This window comes from Myotis nattereri (genome assembly GCF_964212035.1).
Source record: "Myotis nattereri genome assembly, chromosome: 12".
NCBI classification, from domain to species: Eukaryota; Metazoa; Chordata; class Mammalia; order Chiroptera; family Vespertilionidae; genus Myotis; species Myotis nattereri.
In genome coordinates this window covers 68,347,863-68,370,707 of record NC_138087.1, presented here as the reverse complement: position 1 = coordinate 68,370,707, position 22,845 = coordinate 68,347,863, and the positions used below count along the sequence as shown (strand labels likewise).

Here is a 22,845-nt window from a genome sequence, read left to right as displayed (position 1 = left end):
AAATGACTCTCAGGGCCAAACTTGTCAGCGTTCGTACACAATAAGACACAGTGAATTCATATGCCTCTATTCAGATAGGCATTGTCTCCCCCTGAAATGCTTAAAAGCAGGCAGTGAGACGGCAATCAATGTTTTTGGCATGAGCAAAGGATGGTTTGAGCACATCCAAAAGAGAGCTGATGGCTTACCATTGGAAAGAATTCAGGGAATGCTATAAAATCTAGGACTGCAGAGTAGGGGGCCACTGCAAAGCTTGGAGTCAGGACACATCTATAAACAGGGCCGCAGTATTTCCCACGGACTTTGTAGTTGTCCAAGACATGAGAATAATGGGAAATAGCCACACACAGTCCCAGGGACTGAAAACCTTAACTTAATGCTTACAAGCTTACCAACTCGGATGACACTGACCTGGCCCTGTGCAAAATTGCTTTTATTGAATGGGGCATTGTCAAAGATTCTGTGTACTGCTCAGGGAACTCTTTATAAAACCCACCAGAGGCAATACTTCCCTCAGGCCTGAGTGCTGGCAAAGCTGTCCTTTTATCTTAACATGTTCATCTTACAGACACTGGAGACCTTGTAACTAAATTTCCCTTTTTACTTCTGCTGCCAGGAGCTACCAGCTGAAGTTAAGTCCCCCTCTTCAATACTGTGGCGGGTATCACAACCTGCATTTCTACTTACTGATTCCATTTCACCAGTCACCTTATTTTTCCTTCACCCTAATGCCTTTATTTTCATTTTTAATTTCATGACTATCCATAAACCTCTGAAAATGTTTTTAAAAGAAGTACAATTTTTGAAGCTTCAAATAATTAGAACACTTTAAGCTGGATATTCTTGTTTCTCCCAAAACAACATACATTCTCACACCTCTGTACCTTCAACTTCCATGCAAAACCCTCTGCTCTCCCTTGACTATCTAACAACCTTAAACTTGAACTTCAGAACCAGTTCAGAAGTTACTTTCCCCAGAGCCTGCTCTGATCCTGCAAGCACTTCCTTCCTCCGTGCTCCCGCGGTACTTTGTGCCTCAGTATGGAACTGTCCCCATGCCAAGTTGAGGGCCTGCTAACTATGTGAATGTTCCTTTCCTTTGCCAGGGCAGAAACACGACAAAGTCTGGTTCTCTGTTTGTTTGTTTCAATCCAAAGCACCAGCAGTAGCAGCTGGTGAGTGGAGGGCTCCAGTGAACAGAACAAGCTGATGGGACATGCGAGGCCGGTGGTTGTGCTCTGCCTCTGCATGCAGCTAGCACCTTAAGGCAAAAACACCACCCCAAGATGTCTCCCCAGACTCTGCAAGCCAGTGACCCCAAGATCAGGCCTAAAACATTCATATGAGATGGACACAACCAAATTCTTAGAATATAACCAGAAGTTAAATAGAGATACCTGTCATGCAATACATACACAAAAGGAAAGAAACCAGAGCCATATGACCTTGTCAGAAACATATGTATGACGTAGAAAAGCAGTCACGAGATGCTCAGAAGCTGAGTCACAGGCACGCGCACCTGAGGAAAGCACTGAGAGTGCACAGCTGTGGTTCTGGCCTGCCCAGTGCCATGAAACAAAACAGTGCTTTCGCTCATGCCCCTCCAAACAAACACATGGTTCCAGGGGAAACGGACAACGATGGCATACGCGCACTTCTGACGAAGAAGAATGGGCATGGGGCCCAAGCTGGCCTCTCAGTATCTCACTCCTCTGGCCACCCTGACGGAGACAGCGGGGATAGTGGAGTGTGAGCCCCCCTTCCTCTATGTAATGAACTGGGAAAATGGGATCCCGGCAGGGCTGGCAGGGATGGGTCCAACACTTGGAACTGGAGGAAGTGGATGCAAGAAAAAGAAGCCACTCTCTCTCACCCTGGCCAGTTTCTCAGTGGTTAGGGTGCTGGCTCCAGCAATGAAAGGTCGCAGGTTTGATTCCTGGTCAAGAGCACCTGCCTAGGTTGCAGATTTGATCCATAGCCCTGGTCGAGGTGGGTGCGGGAGGCAACTAATCCCTGTGTCTCTCTCTCGTCAATGTTTCTCTCACTCAATGGTTCTCTCTCTCTTTTCCCTTCCCCCTCCTTTCCACTCCCTCTAAAAATCATTGGAAAAAATATTCTCAGGTGACAATTAACAAAATAAAGAAGTCAGCTCTCAGAGAGACAGAGACCAAGTCCTGGCAGTGTCCCAGTCATCCATCCTTCCAGCAATTTAGTTACAAGGCAATAACTGTCCCTTTTTGCCTAAGAATGCAGCTTTTCATCAACAGCAGCCCAACATTATTTTAGAAACACCAGAGTTTACGTAAATAAGTGAATTTTGGGACCAACAATGTCTGACAATAGGAAGATAAATACCCTTTTGATATAGTTTTCTAGCTATTTATTGCCAAGAGTAAGTTATAGTGTAAAAAAATTACATATTTCACATATGCATACACACACAGACACACACACATACACACACACACACACATGTTTACCCATCCAAATTTTATTGAATATTTTTATGATGGCAGTGAAGGAGAAAGAAAACAAACTACTTTAAACTGAAAAAAAGACAAAAAAAACCTGCTATGCCACAGGTTTTGTTAACCTAAAAATGTTGTGAGGGATATAAAAATTGACTATGAAAACTGCACCTCTGTAAAAGGACCCTCTGGCCAGTCTCATCCTTACCTCATCCACAAAGGCACACTGCTCAGATCTCACTCTTTTCAATCAACTCAAGTATCCTCTCCTCCTAGAAGGCCTCCCTGACTACTCCATCCTGCAAGGATCTTTTGCACTGACTATATAAACTACATTAATTAGCTCTGGATTTCAAACTACTTTGCATTTTGTCATGTATAACATTTTCAGCTCACTTAGAAAAATAAAACTTTCAGAGGCCATGCCTTGTATTTCCATCAGCATCTACACTAGGTATATTTGGTGTTCAACAACACTGAGTAAATACAGGGAACAGGTCTTTTAATAACACGCAACAAACTGGTACTCTCCAATATTGCTGGTGGCAACATAAACTGGACCAGTCTTTTGGACAAATCATTTGTCAGCATGATTAACTAGTGTACAATATTTGTACCAATTATCTCATTCCTCAGAATCTATCTAGGGATTTCAAGAGAAAAATGCCTTAATGATCAAAGATGTTCACTGTAGCATTACTTAAACAGCTAAAATGTCCAATAGAGGAGGAAATTATTAAGTAATCATGTGAAATCTATTCAGTGAGGGGTATGCGCCATTCAACCTAATGACTCTGGAATCTATACAACATGGGAGATGTCCTAACAGAGAAAGTAACCGGAGGAGATGTCCATGATAAGGGAAGTGACCTGGGGACATGCCCAGGTGACCAAAGAACACTGACAGAGTATTTAGCCTCTGATTAGATTGGGGGTCCAGCTGTACTAGCACGGAAGGGTGATCTTGAAAAACAAGAGTACTTCACTGGAATTGTAGGTGACGATTTCTTAATTATCTAAATTTCCATTATTGCTCTCTAATGTTCATTAAAGTTTTTGTTAAACTATACAAACATTGCATTTCAATTCTTTCGTCAGCATTAACATCAAGATTTCAGATTATGGATCTTGGTGTCCCTGCCAACAGCAGTCCCCAGAGAACTAACCTCTGATACCTATATTCTCTCTTCTGAGCTCTCTACTCTGATTCTTCCTGCCCCAGCTTCCCGTGCAGGTAATCCCATTAGCCTGAGCGCCTGGGACCTGAGTGCCCCTAACCACTCCAATCCAACCCTCTCCTACCTGACGGCACCAAGGCTTGTGTATCTGGATGTAACTCTCAGGATGCTGAATACTTAAGTTTAAATACAATAAAAATTCTAAAAGATAAATTATTTTCTTCTTTCCAAGTTCAGAGATTTCTTTTTTTATGCTAACACCCAATGCTGAATAGAATAGCCTTTAAAAAAATCACTCAAATTGTGGCACATCCAGGAGATGAAATATGCTTGTACACACACACACACAAACGTTTTTGAAGAACATTCATAACATGGCAACACACCAAAGAGAGAACACAGAACTTAAAAAACTGACACAAAACTGCATTTTCAGCTTGATACCAATGCCTGGGGAGTGGGGGGAGAAAGAGTATAGGGGGAATGAAACATCAACTAGTTAAGACATCAACTGGTCATTTCTAGGTGATCAGATGAGTGAAGTTATTTTCTTCTTTAAATTTTTCAAATTTCCTAAGTTTTCTGCAGTGAATCTCCCGAAAACCATGAACGTGGGACAGCCCCAGCCCGCTGCACTGCCCGCTATTTCAGAAGGGAACGGGGTGCTCACATGGATGGTGCAGTCTCTCTTGCTCTTCTCTCGATGGGCTGCTTCCAGATCCTTTTCTAGTCTCTCCTTCTCCTGCTGCAAGTCGCTCAACTCCTGGGTGACTTTCTTAATGTTCCTACGCAGTCTGTGGTTCTCTGTACTCTTGGTGAGGTTTTCTGAGTGCAGCTCAGCCAAAAGGGCTGCCTTTTCCAACAGAGCGGCTTCATAATCTTCAGATCCCTAGAAGACGGGGGTTGGGGGGGAGACAGCTAATTTTCATAGCTCATTAAACAAACCAAGAAATCTGTGCTCCTTTTTCACCTTGCAGGGAGGGGATTAATATAAACATCATTCAGGACCTAGAGCACAAATAATATGAAGATTTTGAAATAACTTACTTAGGGTAATGTTTATATTATGGTGTTGATGTTAAAGGGAAGGGGGAAGCTACAACTGTGTAAAAAAATAACTTTAAGACTAGAAGGAAAAGTACAGAAAGTTACCAGTAACTTTCATGGGGTGGAAACACAGTTGACTTTTTTCCTTCACCACTCTGTATTTTCAAATGTTCTAAGGTTAGTGAGTATGTAACTTTTATGATGATTTTTTTCCTTTGAAATATAAGAACTTTTTTTTTGGTAAAGTTTTATTTTTTTTTAATTTATCTTTATTGTTGAAAGTATTACACATGTCCCCCTTTTTTCCCCATTGACCCCCCTCCACACCACACCCACTCCCCCGCCCCCACAAGGCCTTCATCACACTATTGCCGGTATCCCTGGGTTATACAAATCCGCATATAAATTCTTTGGTTAATCTACCCCCACCCCCACCCCACCTCTGCCTTCCCTTTGAGGTTCATCAGTCTGTTCCATGCTTCTATGTCACTGGATCTTTTTTGTTCATCAGTTTATTTTGTTCATTAGATAATAATTTTTTAAAACAATGTATTTTATATGTTTATTTATTTATTTTTAATTCTCACTGAGGACACGACTAGAGAGAGGAAGGGGGGGGAGAGGGAGAGAGAGAAACATTGATATGAGAAATATTGATCGGCTGACTTCCATATGTGCCCCAACTGGGCATTGATCAACCCCTTTCAGTGCACAGGACAATGCTCAACCAAGTGAGCCACTCTGGCCGGGCCAGTTTAAGTAGAATGATGGTTCTATTATTAGAGACCACTGAGTTTTCCTCCATTCCTTTCAGCTATGAAGTCCTGACCTCAGCAGGAGAAAGGATCAAAGAGAGAACTTCTTCACCCTGAACACTTACCTGGACTTTCTGGGTCTCTGGTTTCTGGCGGGCCTCTTTGACTTTGGCAAAGGCAGCATTGAGCTCTTCAATTTCAGAGTTAAGTTCTTCAACCTGGGTAAAAATAAGGACTAGCAGCCAAGTGTGCAACTGGGCTCCTCCTATCTCCCACGGCCCAACTGCTTTAACTGCTGGACTGTGCTTATAATCAAGGGCTTTGTCATCAGAAAAAGCCTGAAGTCAGAAAAGTGGGATTTCTAGTTTGGCTGTTTACTAGCTAGATGACTCAAGGCATAAAACTTAATCTCTTTGAGACTCAATTCCCTTACCTATAAAATGAAGATACCACCGCTCACCCAACCTAGCATTGTTGATGAGGTAATGTGCAGTGGTGCTAAAACCATGTTTGGCTCATACTGTCACTATAATTATTATTGTCATATAGATGAGCCACCCAACAACCTAGCCTGGCTACTCCCATCTACCCAGAGACAGCCAATAGCTACCAAGTTACACCTGGACTTTGCCAGCACCCAGAACTGCTCCACCACTGGGCCCTGAACTCCAACACAAACTACAGCTACTATTACTAAGAACCAGCTCTCTGCTGCATCTGACAGTGGTGATTACTCAAACTCATTCTCTCCTTTAGCTTCTTCAGCACCAGTTTCCTGGTTGGCTTCATTTTCTACAGCCATTCCTTCTTCCGTCTTCTTTGTGCATTCCTCTTCCTGTACCTTCAATTCTGATGTCCCCTGTGGTCCAATCCTCAGCCTTCTTTCCCGCTGTACACTCTCCTTGGATAAGGTGATCAGCTCTCAGAATTTTAACTCACATCTGCTGAAGAGGGACTCTCCGATCTATACCTTCAGGCCTAATGAGCTCTCTCTCCAAGCTTTAGACTTGCAGATCTATCGACTCCTGGACATCTCACCTGGATGGTCCACAGACTCCTCAAAGTCAATACTTTCTAAAAGTCTCATCACTCCCATCACTACCTCCCATCCCACCATCATCCCCCATTTTCCATGCTGAGTTGGTGGCAAGACCATCTCTCTAGTGGTGCCAGCCAGAAGTCATCCTGGATTGGTCCTTCTCTCTATTCCTACGTCTGACCATCATATTTCCCCAAATTTACTTCTAATCTTTAATTAATTGATTATTTCATTTTTAGATTGTTTTTTTAATTTTTATTTTATTTTTATTTTATTTTTCAATTACAGTTGACATTCAATATTATTTTATATTCGTGTCAGCTATACAGCATAGTCATATACTTTTAATTAATTGTTTCTAATTTTATTTCCTGAATTAGCCCCACCCCACCACTCTTGCTTGCTGTGACCACTGCTCTAATGCAGCCTTTCTGAATTAGGTGGCTCTCACCTTGGCTACTGGCCTCCCTGCATTTATTCTCTCCCTCCTACAACCCACTCTCTGGATACAGGCAGAGACGTGGCTAAAATGCAAATGTGATCACACCTATCCCGCTTAAGAGTCTTCAGTGGAGTGTCACCCAAGCAGTGAATCATGAATAGATCCTCCACCACCGCTGGTCCCTGGCAACCTCTCCAGCCTCTTCTCTCATCTCACTTAAGTTCTGCACCTGATGCTCTGATGACCTCAAACTGATTTTGGTTCCACAAAAACGTATCAGGCTCTTTCCCCACTGAATGCCTGACCAATGTTCTCCCCTCTGTATGAAATGGCCTCCTCTTTTCTGTCCTCCTTCCCAACCAACGCCTACTCATCCTTTAAGATTCAGCTCAAACACCTGCTCCTCGAAGCACCAGTCCCCCTTCCCAACCCTAATCTGGATGGGGACCCCATTGTTCCACCTCACAGGCCTGCACTTCCCTCAATCACACCTTCATTGTCTTTCTTCCCCACGAGGCTTGTGGGCACAGCTAGATTTTGCTTCTCTGTTTCTGTGCCTCCAACTGAGACACAAGATTGCTACACCAATGACAAGAAAACAGCACAGAATCACCAGCCACCACCTTGGGTCACAAAGACAACAGCCCACGTACCTACCTAACTACCTTGGCCTTGCCCCCACAAAACTCCTGTATCTCCATTTTCTGTTGTCTTTCAAAAGATTAGACCTGCACTGTCCCATACGGTAGACACAAATCACCTGTGGCTACTGGGCACTTGAAATGTGGTTAGTCTGACTTGAGATGTGCTGTAAGCATATCTGGACTTCAGATTTTTTAAAATGTTAAAGCCCTAAGCAGGTTTGACTCAGTGGATAGAGCATCAGCCTGCAGACCAAAGAGACCCAGGTTTGATTCCAGTCAAGGGCATGTACCTTGGTTGCAGGCTCCTCCCCGGCCCAGGCCCTGGTCTGGAGGCAACCAATTGATGTGTTTCTCTCACATCAATGTTTCTCGCTGTCTTTCCCTCTCTCTTCCACTCTCCCTAAAAATCAATGGAATATCCTCAGGTGAGGATTAACAAAAAATAAAAAAATAAATGTTAAATACCTCTTTAGTAATTTTGTTCTGTTGACTGGATGTTGAAATGATATTTGTCATATATATTAGCAAATATATTTGCTTCTTTTTACTTCTTTTAATGTGACTACTAGTAAATTAAAATTACACATGTAACTCACATATTTGCATTGGACAGTGCTGGATTAGACATTCCAAAAGAACGTCTAATCGACTACAGGATCCCTACCCCACTTTCTACAGTCATCTCAGCTCTTTTACAAACTTTTTCCTTAAAGCTAAAAATTCAGGGAAGGACAGGCCAGTCACAGAAGCTAATAAAGAAAAACCTCACTTGAGATCTAGCAGACATACCTCTTTTTCCTTTGACTTTAATGCCATGGTTAGACCCTGAATGGCTTTATCCCTCTTTAAACTATTTTTCTTTTCTGTAGCAATTTCTCTTTCCTTCTCTCTCAGGTCCTCCTGAAGTGCCTAAATTAGATTAGAAAAAGATTCACTAAGTTGATGTGTTCCAACCAAAATGCACAGTATATATCTTTAAGAGCACACTCAAATGCAGTTATTCTATCTTATTCTGTCACCCTGTGATTAATGTTTCCAAGTAGAGCTGAACGTAGTGGCATCAGCTCCAAGTTACTGTATTACCGCTCAAGGCAACCGGGCTGGGTGAAAGGCAGGGGAGCAGATCAGTTAAGAAATGACAGCTATTCCTACAGGAAGGACTCCAATGCCTTCTGGAAGTTGAATACAGTCACATCAGAGTCTTTGAAATCATACCAGTTATTTGGGGGGAAATAACAGGTCATTAATATCATTCCTTAATGCTACAAAAGCTAGCAGAGAATTTGGTTTGATGGAGACTGAACATATACATTTATAGTCTGAGTTCATTTCTAAAGATACTCACTGCTGCCTCCCTCCCAGGCTGTCGTGAGGATCAAATGAGATAATGGATGTGAAAGCACTTTCTAAGTCGGCAGGCGCTACACAAATGCCAGCTGCTGAGACTAAGGGACCATGGAGCAAGGGCTTTGGAGTCAGACTGGCAAGTCTGAATCCCTGCTATCCTCCAAGCTACGTGACCTTGGGTAGGGACCTCACCGCTCTGAGCCTCACATGTCATATCTGCAAGATGGGCATGCCTGCTTCACAGAGTTATTACAAAGACTGAGAGCCCCTCCCCACAGTGCCTAAAGCTTGACTGGCAGACAGTAGCATTCAATGAGTGACAGCTATTGCCACACAGAATTATCTATTGCACTCAGAATAAAAAAAGAGGCAAGGATAAATCTTCAACACATTTTTAAAACTGTATCATCATACCTGGATCCTCTCTTCAAAGCGATTTCTCTCTGTCTGGCGCTCCACTTGTGCAGCCTACGAAAAGACATTAATTGGTGCCCAGAAGGGACCCATAATCCAATAGCTTCCCCTGAACAATTAGAATGAGCACCTCATTTACTTGCTGTTCCCTTGCTGTGGAACTCACCCGAAGTCCCACCCAAGTGAAGAAAAATGTAAAGATGACCACCAGCCCCACAGAGAGTAAACCAAGGGGCGACTGGACAATGAAAAGGGCCTTCGAAAGGACAGTGCCAAGGAAGTGAGACAGGGTTCAAAGAAGCAGGAGGCAAAGCAGCAGCCTGAAACTCACAGGTGAGGCTAAGGAAGTCACTGCAGTGTTAGGGGAAAAGGAGACCCTGCTCCCTAACGAAGCCAAGACTTCCATGAGCATCCAGAATGTCTCTAAGGTGAACATACCACGTGCAGCAGCACCCGTGGTCCCACAGGAATGGGAAGGCCTGACTAGGCCTACCTGCCCTGCCAGGTCCTGCCCACCCTCTTCCAAAGAGCTTCCTGCGGAGGCCACCTAGTGCGGGGAGGGGTCCCGGGAGGCTTTGGGATCGGCGCTAGTAACCCACCTCTTAGAGCCTAGGAAAATATAACAACTCTGAGCTGAGCCTTTTCTAAACTCAATGAGGGACCGTGACCCCAGCCTCGGAAGGTGTGCAGGCGGATGAGATGAAGGGCACCAACACCCGACAGGGCAGCTGCCTGTCCCCACTGCCTTGCAGTTTCAGACCACTGTCGGCCTTCAGCTGCCTCTAACCACAAAAGGTGAAATGAGAAAGTAACACAATTTTATCCTAAGAAAATCCAAAGGATGAAAATAAGATCAAGTCCCCAGACAACAGCAAATGAACACATAATAAAACAGAGGCAAGCAGGTATGGACTGGTTTTTTAACCAACTCTGTGAACACAAAGCTGGAGGGAAAAAATATGCCAGGCCCCTGGCAGGAAGTTTCTGCTGATCTCAGCTGACAGGGCGATGATATTCAGAAGCAGACTGTGGGTGAGCTAGGGGCCTGCATGTGTGTCCCATGGCCCGTGCAGTCTGGTGTGCTAACTAAAGTCCCCTCCACGTCCTGTGGCCTCACCACGGTTTCTCTCTCCTTTTCAGCCCTGCAAGCAGCAGAAAGCCCTCGGAGCTCTCCAGATGACACATTCTCAACAGCAGGCACCATCTGAGATTTCTCCTCTCTCAGGCGCTGAATTAAAGCTTCTTTGCTCTTCAAAGACAGCCTCAACTCCTCAATCAGTCTAAAAGAGAACAGATTTCAATATTAATTCTACACTGCTCTCTCAGCTCAGTGGAGCAGGAGGAGGTAGGAAATGGGGCCAGACATCTTCAAAGTAGACATGTCCAGTGACTGAACATGAACGAAATCGCATTTGCAGGTCGGAGACTAAGGGCCAGAATCCGTGTGACATTAACTGTCCCCTCACTTCCAGCCTGGCCCCAGGCGATCCACCCTCCGAGCTACTGGACTATTGTCTGACTGAGTCACACCCCTGCTCAACCATTCAACAGTCCCCACCACTGCCAGCTGTGGATTACTAAATTTTTCCAACCAAGAAATCTTCTCTCCAAAAGAAATCTGGCACTGAAGGCTAAACAAACATGACCGATAAAGCAGAAATATTCTGGTAAATGTGAAAAACAAAGAACGTCTCTCCGAGGCGTCTCAGGGCAAAGTTGAAAATATACTGACTTCCAAGATGAAGAACGAACTCCTGGGCAGCAGTCGAGCCCGAGCTTTTAGGGGCGAGATCAGAGGCCCTGCTGAAGCCTTGGTATCACCTCTCACAGGAAACCCCACCCCCACCCCCACTCCCCCTCATCGCCCTCGGGAGTCACACTTCCAGATCTCTCCAGAAGCCAGGCTGTGCTGGGCCTCTAGACCAGGGGTGGGCAACCCCTGGCACGCGTGCCAAACATGGCACGCCAGTAGCTTTTGCTGGCACACGAAACCCTCTCTTACAATCTTCCATTTACAATTTTTTTCTTAATATTGACTTTTTTATTTTTCAGATAAATTCAGTGTAGGTGCATCTTAGATAAATAAATAATTTTACATAACAAGTTATCTTAAAGATCATAGACATGGATTGACGAGAGAGGGGAAGAGCAATTTCTATGCCTCTGCCTTAACTCTCCCTGCCTTCCTAGATCCAACCAATGTTTTGGTTTCATCCACATACGCTTGGGAATCTTTGTTCTCAGTGATGAATTTTGTTAAGTCTCGTAATAGGAGTAGCCTGACAGATGACAGTAGTAGCTCGTGCCTATCTCTGCAGGTCACAAAATATAAACCTGATGTAAAATCTCTGTCATCAGTGATGCAGCAGCAAAAGTCCCACTGATAACATCAAACAGAGTCATAAAGTTTTCTGTCGGACTATCAGTGTACGTGTATACATTAAAAAATAAATGTATTTTTCATCATCATATACTGTGTTCTTGTCGCTCGAATGAATTTTATTATTTCTTCAAGGTTCTTCACATACGTACACCTTAAGAGATATCAAGTAGGCGTAACATGTTCTCAAAAAATTAGGGTTGGCACGCAGAAGAATTTTGAGTCAGAGATTTTGCTGGTTTTGGCACCCACTCACAAAAAGGTTGCCCACCCCTGCTCTAGACCTTTGTTCCCACAGCTCCTGTACCTAGAATGCCCTTCACAACTCCACAACCACCTCCACCTGCTAGACACCCATCATACACCCGACTTCATTAGGCATTATTCTCGGGGAAGCTTTGCCAGTCGACACCCCAAGAGCCCCCTTAGGTAGAGCTCAACACACCCTTCTGGAGGCCCCAAATTCCCTCTATTAACTGCTCCCTGACAATAGTCAAATTATTTCAGCTCTAAGCCTGCATCTCCTCAGCTATAAAATGGAGATAACTTGTTTATGTGGGAGGGAGATAAGCTTTTTAAAAGGGCCCTCCACAGCTCCAGGCATATGGCAGAACTCAACAAGTGACAGTTGCTATAATTAGTACTTTTTTTTAGCATTCAATGATTAGCATTTTGTCAAAAGACCTTAAGAGTGTTTGTAGCTAAGCCTAAAAAGCAACTTACTGTGGCAGAAAGAGGATAGGTGCCCGGGTGCAGGTGAGGAGGGAGCCAAAAGCAGCTTGAGCATCTGGCGCACTGTATGAACATCCTGTGTCCCCAAAAATGTTGACATTAGGAGGTGTCATTTGGGACGCATTTGGGAGAAAACAAGGTCATGACAGTGGAGCTCTCATAAATTGGAGTGACGCCTTATAAAGGAAGCTCTAGAGAGATCCCTTGGTCTCTCTGCCAGGTGGGGACACAACGAGAAAGAGGACCTAAAGGGGCCCCTCACCTAACCACGCTGTACCCTGACCTTGGACTTCCAGCATCCACAACTGTAAGAAATAAAGGTATTATTTATAAGCGATCCAGTGTGTATTATTTTGTTACGGCACCAAATGGACTAAGACAACTGGATACAGCGAGAACTGGCAGCGTCAATACAACACCCCCCAAAACTAGGAAAGAGAAGTAAGAGTGCCCTCTAGGGGCTCAACTCTGAAATCATCACATAATCCACTGGAGAGGTAAAGGCACCAAACTGTACTCTAAAATGCATGTGTTGCGTTGTGTGTACCTTCCACCTCGATAAAACTCTTTTTTTAGGTCCTTACAGCAAGGTGCAGCTAGGGATGGAAATGAGCGGGGCAGGCCTGCGGGGACTGCGGCCAAGCAGGAGCGCCGGGCCACCTGAGGGAGCGGCCACACCCCAGCAATACCACGGCCCATCCTCCCACACCTCCCAGGTTTTCGAGAGAATCTGGAAATTCAGACTCTTACATAAAATTAGATGTTTTTAGTTAAACTCTAAAAAAAAACACAAACAGATAAAAACATCCAAAGGCCAAACTTGACGGAAGGGCTCTTCACTGTCAACTACCTTAAAGATACAGACTAACTTCAAGGTCAGACTGAAGGAAATCAAGTAGCTAAAGTGCACACCTTTGAAAAGGGTGGTGGGGGCCCAGAAAGACAAGGACATCCTCATGGGGGCCCTGCCCAAAGGCGGGCCAATCTGTGTGGCCAGTCTGGATCCACCTCACCAGGGCATGACGGAGACCCTTATTCCAATTCTTCGCTCAGCACTCACCTTCTCATATGGATTTAGCTTCCTAGACAGGCCTGCCTTCAGGAAGGAAACACTGACCTTAGACCCAGGAGAGCTCCACCAGAGAGGGCCGTGCCCAGAGCGAGCAGGAACCCTGAGTAGGCATCTGGCTGCTCTTAGGTCTCTGGGAATGTGGCTGGGACACACCTACCCCTGGGACAGACGCATTCGCAGTGCTGACAACTCAGGTTTCTATGCCTATGTAGCCAGACTCTAGGAAACCCCAGGAAGACAAAGCCTTTCACAAGGCCCTGACCTGGCTACCCACGTCCAAGGAGACCCCACCGCTTGGGCTGGTGAGAACTCAACAAGCATTAATTCTTCCCAAATTCCCTTTTCCAAACAGATGAGAATCCAAGTCTCATCGGGGACCACTTTCCTCTGTAATTACCTGGAAATGAGCCAGACTCCACACCTTTGCACCTGCCGTTCCCTCGTGTGGCAAGGCTTCCTCACCCAACTCCCAGCACTCCTCCTCTGAGAAGCCTTCCCTGCTCCTCACCCAAGCAGAGCTCCCTCCCCTCTGTCACAGCACAGAACCCTGAACTTACCTCCAGCACCATCTTCCCTTTACATCTGTCCCCTCCTTCACTTGGGAATTCCCTATAAGGAAGACAGTGCTCCCCTTTGCATTCCTGGCACCCAACCCAGGCCATGCTCAGTAGGTGGCTAATGAATGAATGTTTGTCTCCTCTAATCTGGGCCTTGATCTGTATTCCCAAGTACCACCTGGACTCTCCTCTTGGCTAGCACAATCCTTCAACCCAAATGTCCCAACTGAAAGCTCATCTTCCCACCCCCTCTACCCAAAAACATCTCTTTCTCCCTTTCTGTCCCACACTCAGCCACCTGCAATACCATCCCACCATTGCTCATCTGGGTGAGGGAGTATCTCGGCAGCCGTTTCCCTCAGCCTCAAATCCAATAAGCCACCAAGCCCTTCAAGCCAACACGTGATTGATTCTACCTTCTAAATATCTCTCTTATTCTTCTCCATCCCTAATTCTGACACCTTAGTCCAAATGGCACACATTTTATTCCTGGACCATCAAAGAGCTCTGTACTTGGTGTGGATTGTTTTGGCCCCTTGCACTGTACAAATCTGGGCCCTCAGACCACATTAAAAGATACGCCAGAAAAAAAAAAAAAAATATATATATATATATATATATATATATATATATATATATATATGCCAGAAACGGGTCACACAAAATGCACTGGTATTTACTGTGGGGATGTAGACATTAACTGTTCCCTACAAGAAGATCCACAAGTGTCTAAACAATGTCAAGTAAAACTGGGCATCTCCTGAGTTACTAACTTGTTTTATGTTATGAACAATGTGAATCTTATGCCCATCAAGATTGTTTTTCCTACTATCCTTTGACTACCAAGAAGCTTACAGCCAAAACTGAATGCTAAATTTAGTACCTGAGTAGCAAATTCCAGCATGAATTTCTATCTACTACCTCTCTCTGTCCTCACATTCCTAGTTTCCTTACTGTGGGGAACCAGTGGGAAAGGGGTGGGAAAGGACTGCCAGATAAATGACTGTCAGGGTATCACAGGGACAAGAGCCAGACCTGTCTTTCTCTTCCAGGACCAGAGCCATGTCCAAGTCCCCCTGGTGCATCTTCTTCATCTCTGAAAGCTTGTTTTCCAAACTCAACCGAAGAGCCTTCTCCGTTTCTGTCCCTGCAAAGGCCTTTTCCAGTTCTGCTTGGGCGGCTTTCACATCCTAGAGTTAAATTAAATGCATTTGATGCAATTTTTCAATACAATTGGGAACACTTTGAAAGGAAATTGGATTAAAATATAAATATTTATGACTTTTTCTCCGGCACATTTCCCCTCCCTGAATTGTACTCTACATGGGGAGAATCAGTAATAAATACATTTGCCAGCCATCTTTCCTTCTTGTATCCTGAAGAGTAATAGGCATTTCCAATGGAAAAGACTCAACTATATAAGAACTGTTGTGGTTTTGAAAAATCAGATCAATATTTACAGCTCGATGAGAACAAGGAGTAACGTACCTCTCAATACTTAAACATACATAAATTCCAGAGTCACCACTATCTCCACACAAATTCATTCCACACCCCACCGCCCCCCCAGTTTTTTTGTGGGGTTTTTCAGATAATGACGATACAATCCTAAGTACATTTTCTCCATCTCCAAAGTGATTTAGGTGGTAAAAAACTCTATGTTCTTCCTGAGCACTCACAGAGGCTAATGAGGAAATTATCTAAATCATGCAGGCAGCGTCTGTGTTAGGGGAACAGGCCCTGCTGCTCATGAAAGTGACCCGGAGTCGATGGGCATCTCTGACTGCTCATGCCAACTGCCTCTGACTGCACCACAAAGAAGAAAGTCAAATCAAACTAGGCTCAAAACCCAGCTCCCACTTATTTGCTGTGTGACCTTGGATAGTCACTTAACCTCTCTGAGACCCAGCTTCCTAATGACCATCTCGTCAGAGAATTGTTGTGAGGCTCTGTCAAGTGCCTGCTGCATCACAGGAAACTCGAAAAATATGACTTCCTCCTCCCCACCTTTTCCCTCCTGGGCCTCCTGAACGTTGTCTCCCCAAGAGGCATGCCTGTCAATCTCAATGACAGCTGGGAAAAATCATTTCCCAATATTTTGAGACAACAAACAACCAAGCCTATTATTCAGTGGGAGCTTACTCAGTGCCGGGCTTTACAAGAAGCTCTGTTTATATTTTCTTTGATTCTCACTCAAGCCTAAACACTGACATATAGAGACACATTACTGCAGTTTACCATGCATGCTCTGCAGCCAGACCGCCAGGCACTTCCTGCCTGTGTCACCTTAAGCAAGTGACTCAGCCACTCGGCCGGTGTCATCACGTTCTTCTTTCTGTTGTTAAAGGATGATACAGCATTTACCTCCTAGGTTTGCTGAGGGGATTACCTAAGTCAATATATGTAAAACGCTGAGAAGGGTGCTCACATGTGGTAAGCCCTCCACCAATTGTTAGTACTGCTGTTGTTATTACAATTACTAGCCAAGCAGGTATCACTAGCCTCGTTTTACAGAGGCAAAGGCTCAGGGAAGGCAAATGCTTTATCCAAGGTGACAAAGCTAGTAAGTGACAGAACAGGGACTGAACCCAGCACTGTCAGTTACACTGGCAGCCCAACACACTGGGAGGCACTTACTGGGAAAAATACGATGAATGAGCAAGATTAGGTTAAGTCTCTTAAAAGTCTCACTATCATCTTGTTTGTTTGTTTGTTTGTTTCTTTGTTTTAATCCTTACCCAAGGATATTTTTCCATTGATTTTTTAGAGAGTGGAAGAGAGAGGGGAAGACAGAGAGGAATATCGATGTGAGAGAAACACATTGACTGGTTGCCTCCCGCACGCACCCCAAAGGAGGGCCCAGGCAAGGGAGGAGCCTGCAACCAAGGTACATGCCCTTGACTGGAATTAAACCCGGGACCCTGGGGTCCACAAGCCGACTGAGTCAAATGGGCTAGGGCAGTCTCACAGTCATCTTAACTAAAATTCAGAACTTGGGCTCAGAGCCCCTTCTTTTGGTCCCAGCTCTACTACTAATGACGAGGACTACTTTCTCCCCTTCTTTGAGCCTATTTCCTCATCCATATGATCGACCTAATATCTATACACGCTCATGAACAAGGGCTGAAGTGAACATCATGACTGAAAAAGGCCATTGTTAGCTGCAAATTACAGTACAAATGTATTCACTCTTTGTATCCAGAAACGCTTCTTGGTGCTATTTCTCCTCCTACATGCTTAGAAAAATCAGGGTTGCAGGTAGAAAAAGTGAGATGAAATAAGAGACTTCAAAGACCAAGAACGAAATAATTAGTTTACTTAATATTAGCTTTAATGGAGGAAACCTGTTGAATACCTAGGAAGCATCTGACTGGAATCAGGAGGAGGAGCTACATACAGAGCCTCCAGACAGGTCCTCAGTCAACACCGGTGGATGGTGGCGTGGGGGCTGGACTCGCGGGGCGGGGCGGGGCGGGGCTGCATGGACACATAATGGCCTACAAGTCAGAAAACCTGGCTCCAGGCTTAGCTAATGCTGGGTGAGTGGCTTCCCTCTCTGGGCCTGTTTCTTCCTCAGTGAAATAAAGGCACTAAACTAGATAATAAGAAGAGTGGTGTGGCAAGAACACGGGGTTTAGAGACAGCGGTCTACATTTAAATGCAGGGTTAAACTTGGACTGGTTAGCATTTCTCTCCATACCTCAGTGTCCTCATCTACAGGAATAAAACAATAATGGCCAGTTTGCAGGGTGAAAGGGTATAAATTCTTTATGCCAAGCATCTCTGATAGAGCTGGAACCCCGGAGATATTCAATGAGGATGGTTCTCATGTCTGCGGAAGTTTATGAGGAAAGAAACATAATTCTGCCCACTCCGTTATTAACCCACTGAAAGAAACACACGCTCCACAGGGTCTCCAGACTTGCCTCTTCCAAAAGGAGTATCCTTTTGGTTAGGAGATCTTCGACCTGCTGCACCTTCTTCTGAGCATCCTCTTTCGCCCGCCGAACTTCTGAGCCGCCTCCTGCAGCGAGGCTCTCAACTGCTTTGCTGCAAAATGAGGCAAATAAGGGTGACAGTCAGGTAGTGATTTTAATCACCCCAAGAAACAACAAATCCCCCCATGGGCCTTGCTGAGCTTCTTTTTTATTTTAATAAATATTTGTAACTCAAAAACACTGACCATACAATATATAAATGTACTAAATCAATATGTTGTACCCCTTAAACTTGCACAATGTTAAATGTCAATTATGAGTCAATAAAAATACAAATTTAAAAACAAAGTAAGCATCATCTATATATCATCACGATTTTATTGCTTAACACACTAAAACACCTTTTGTGTCAATAAATACAAATGTGTATCATTTGACTACATAATAATTTGCTATATGAAATGTACTATATTTAATCAACCCCTATTTTTAAAACACTTAAATTGCTTCTGATTTTATATATTTGTCCGATAACACTTACAAAGCTCTGAGAACCGTGGCCAAAGTACTCAACAAAAGTATTCAACATATGTCAGTGTTATTGTTTATTATTACTAGTATAAGCAATGTTGTGATGAAAAAGCATCCTTGTATGTAAACTATCCAGTGATTTCCTTAGGGTCAATTCCTAGAAAGGGAATTACAGGGTCAAAGTGTAAGTATTCTTTTAAGACTTTTTTGACAGCTATTGCCAAGTTTCCCACCAGGAAACTTCCAACAAAGCACACCTCCACCAGTGTTAGGAAAGGTGGAAAGCTAACTTGACAAACCAATGTACACAGAAAGTATGTAACAAAATGAATCTGAGGGATAAAGGTTGGTATGCTTCAGCAGGAGGGGAAGCATTTTATTTTATTTTTAAATTTTATTTATTAGTTTTTGAGAGAGAGAGAGAGAGAAAGACAGAGAGAGACACAAAGAGAAACATCGATTTGTTGTTCCATTTATTTATGGATTCACTGGTTGATTGTTGCAAGTGTCCCGATCAGAACTGAACCCACAACCTTGGCATATCAGGACGATGCTCTAACCAACTGAGCTACCTGGCTGGGGCTTGGAGGAAAAGCATTTTAAATACAGCACACTGCTATGTGTGAGCACTAGCTACTACTTAGGGCATGAGGAGAAGAGAGCACGCAAGCAGCCCACACTCCATGTTACTCTAACATGAAATGCAGACTTCACATCACTGTGGCACCACGGAATAAACATTCTGTCCTCCTGACAGGCAGTGGTGGGAATGGCACACCGAAATCAGACAGAGGACCACAACCACTGACGCCTTTCATCTGCTTCTCCCCAGAAGAAAAACAGTGTCAGATATGAATTTGGGAGCCCTGTACTCAGAGCAGTTCTATTGGGTTTCTAAAATGATTGTGGGTTTCCAGAAGGCAGAATAATATAAGGAAATGGCTCCACCTAAAGCTGGTTTCTCAGAAAACGGCAATAGGACAAATGTATTCACCACCAGCCTCCCAAGCCCTGCGTTAGGGGTTTGTAAGACTTTTCCGACCAAGAGCCATGTGACCAGACATGCACATGCACGGGCCATGTGAATTTTTGACTGAGAACAATGGAAAGTCAAGAGGGCCATACTTGCTGTCCAAGCCTCAGACACGAACTGCCTGCAAATAAAGGCTTTATTCATATCTTGCTTCCTTTCACCAACGAGCCTTCACAAGGCCCCAGTGTCATGATATCATTTTAATGGAATTCAATGTGGACAATTGGGAAGAAAGAGCACGGGCTCTGAAGCAGAACAGATCTGCTTCCAAATTTGTACCCTATTATGGCCTCAGTGTGACTCTGGGTAAGTTACCTCCTTCACCTCAGTTTCCTCATTTGAAAAATGAGGTGATGCCCGCTTAGAATTAATGTGCTAGCACATGCGGCGGCCAAAGCACGGGCTCCTTCCTCTCCGATCTGAGTGCTGCAGGGCAGCCTGTGGTCCCCGCGGCCACCGCAGCGCTGCCTCTGCTAAGATGCTGAGCAGCCTCATTCTACCCTCCGGTGGTGCCCCAGCTGAGAACAGATTGTCCACTGGCCTGAACTAAGACCAAAGCTGCCACTTCCTGATTAATGCCACCAAGCGTCCTGAGCCCCGTCCCTCAGCTCACGTCTTGACCAGTACTGTAGGGAGTTCACATGACTCATAATCATTTCTGCCACTTCTCAAGAGGGCATTCTACATGGCTGCAAGAATTCTGGACTAAAGGGGAGGAAATGGGGGACAGTTGTAATAGTGTCAAGAATAATTAAAAAAAAAAAAAAAGAATTCTAGAAAAGAAGCTTTTCCTTCCTGAGCCTTGGATACCGAATTTTCCAGTCCTCAATTTCCTCAAACCACCACAAATGTTTTAGCCCTTGGGCTTCATAAAGCCTCCTCTAGCAAATGGCTCCATTACCCCTCTCCTACCCTCCACTCAACCCAGCGGGTGCAAATATACTGGCTCCCTCCTGTCCGCCCAGATCAAACCTTAGTGTTTTACAGTCAGCATCACACACATTGTCAAAAGGCTGACTACAATTTTTAACAAGTAACGGCATTATTCAGTTTGTTTGCATTTTAGTTATACCAATAAAATATACACCCAATAATAAATGTTCCAACTTTTCATTTGTCATCTTTGTATTTTACAGTTACTGTAGCAATAAAATTTATACTCAGCAGTATGGTGCAATTTTCCTCTACTAATGGAATTATTATTTTTGTTTGTGTTTTAAAGCTACAGAGATAAAATTCACTCCTGCCAATATGTCTGCTTTTGGTTTTAATGTCCCCTTATGGTAACTGAAAAATAGAACAATGGGAAATCAGCGAACATATATGTTTACTTCACAGCGAGGCAGAGTGGGCTCCAGAGCCAGATCAGCCCCAGCTCTGTTGCCAACTTGGGCAAGTTCCCTCACTCCCCTGAGCCCCGTTTCCTCTTACCTCAAATGGGAATACTGGCTGCCTCACAGAACTGCTGTAAAGTCAGATGCATAAAGCATGTCAAGTGTCAGGCACAGGGTTAGGGGCTAAGAAGGATCTCAATAAATGTTAGTTCCCTCCCTCTACCCTTTCCTTCCTCATAGAATTTGGGCCAACAGACAAGACAGAGAGCAAGACCTAAGGAGAGAAAAGGCTGAGAAAAGTGGTCTAATCCAGCTTTCCACCCAGTACAAAAGAGAACTTCCATAAACACCATCCTCGCTACTCTTGTTAACCATCAACATTTCCTCTTTCTGTTCTAATTATAGTTCTTTGGAGAAAAACAGGGGCTTTTCCCATATCTACCCCCCTACACACACACACACACTCACCCATGAAAACAACCATAAAACTCAAAAAGGGAGTTGAGGGCATTAATAAAAAGCTATTTTTCCATCAACAAGGTTGTATCACACATACACTGCCAAGTGCCGGGCAGGTAGAGGTCAAGGGAAAGGCCAGTGAGCAGGTCTGTGGTAGACAGTGTGCGTATCCTATGGCAGGTCATCTGCACAAAAGCCCTAGGATGTAGGAACGACTGAGAAGCCAAGGCTCAGAGACCACAGTCCTACCTATTGGTAGAGCCAACCCAGAGCCCGCCCTTTCCACTGCCCCGTACTCCACCAAGGAAGAGGCCCTTGGCTTAGATGTAGAATCATGTTGAAGAAATGAGAAACACACATGAAAATTAAAAAGAATCTGAAACCTCGTGCTGGACCAGAAGTCACAAACTTGAGTTCTAAGCCAGCTCTGATCTTTCTGGCTGAGGGATGTTAGTCATGGCCCTTCCCTTCTCCAAACTGAAATTCCCTCCTCTCTCACGAGGCTTTCCTCAAGATTTGATGAGCTCTCAGGATAACGATGGAATGCAAATAGATGTGGAAGGCACAGGGGCTGGGAGGGCTGGGCAGGGAAGAGGTCTGCCAGGGCAACGGTAGAGTAGCAGGAACAGGAACCCTTTCTAGTATCTGTGAACTGTGTTTGAGATTAAGAATTGGTGGAGAGAAAGCTGGAGCAGCTAGTCACTGTGAGCATTCTTAAACAGAGCTCGTGATCTGATCCCTAACCCATCCTTGCCAGCTCCCTTCCCATCCACCAAGTCCTGTTCATTTTGCTTCCTAAGTGTCTTTCCAATCCACCATCTACCTCCGTCACTAATCTGTCACCTACACTACTGTACTAGCCTTCTCACTCTTCCACTCCCTCTCCCTCTACCAAACATTTCCCATTCAGCATCCAGAGCGACCTTTTAGAAAACAAAACTCTGATTGCATCAGTTGCTTAAAACCCATAATTGTTTTTTCTTTGATTTTAGGATAAAGACCAAAATCTCTAATCAGGCCTCCAGACACTGCAAGATTAGGCTGAGCCCCCTAGGCAGATTCTATTTCCTCAGACCTGCACATTTCTTTCCCTTTAAACACTTTTCACCACCCTTTCACCTGGTTAATTCCTACTGACCTCTCAGACCTCATCTCAAATGCTACTTCCTCAGGGTCTCTTCCCTGCTATCTATCTATATATATAAAAGCCTAAGCAACCAGCCGACTAGCCCATAGCTATGACATGCACTGACCACCAGGGGGACAGACGCTCAGTGCAAGAGCTGCCGAGCCACAGCAACTTTGCAGAGTGCCCTCTTGCACTCCGGGACCCCTCGGGGGATGTCAGACTGCTGGTTTCAGCCCGATCCCCACAGGCCAGGCCAAGGGACTCCACTGGTGCACGAATCCATGCACCAGGCCTCTCATAGACATATACTTAGATATCTACTCCCGCTGCTCTAAGTTCTCACAGC

General features: G+C 44.5%; 1 protein-coding gene across 1 annotated transcript in view; it reads right to left on the bottom strand.

The window, feature by feature from the left end:
- The window catches only part of CDK5RAP2 (CDK5 regulatory subunit associated protein 2), a 153,939-nt gene that overhangs the window by 101,984 nt on the left and 29,110 nt on the right, over positions 1-22,845 (bottom strand). Inside the window, exons 6-12 of the mRNA XM_081103379.1 lie at positions 18,002-18,125; positions 15,111-15,265; positions 10,452-10,614; positions 9,335-9,388; positions 8,363-8,482; positions 5,574-5,666; positions 4,317-4,535 (exon numbers count right to left, since the gene is read on the bottom strand). Coding sequence (XP_080959505.1) covers positions 4,317-4,535; positions 5,574-5,666; positions 8,363-8,482; positions 9,335-9,388; positions 10,452-10,614; positions 15,111-15,265; positions 18,002-18,125 — 928 coding nt within the window. The remainder of the gene's footprint in view (positions 1-4,316; positions 4,536-5,573; positions 5,667-8,362; positions 8,483-9,334; positions 9,389-10,451; positions 10,615-15,110; positions 15,266-18,001; positions 18,126-22,845) is intronic.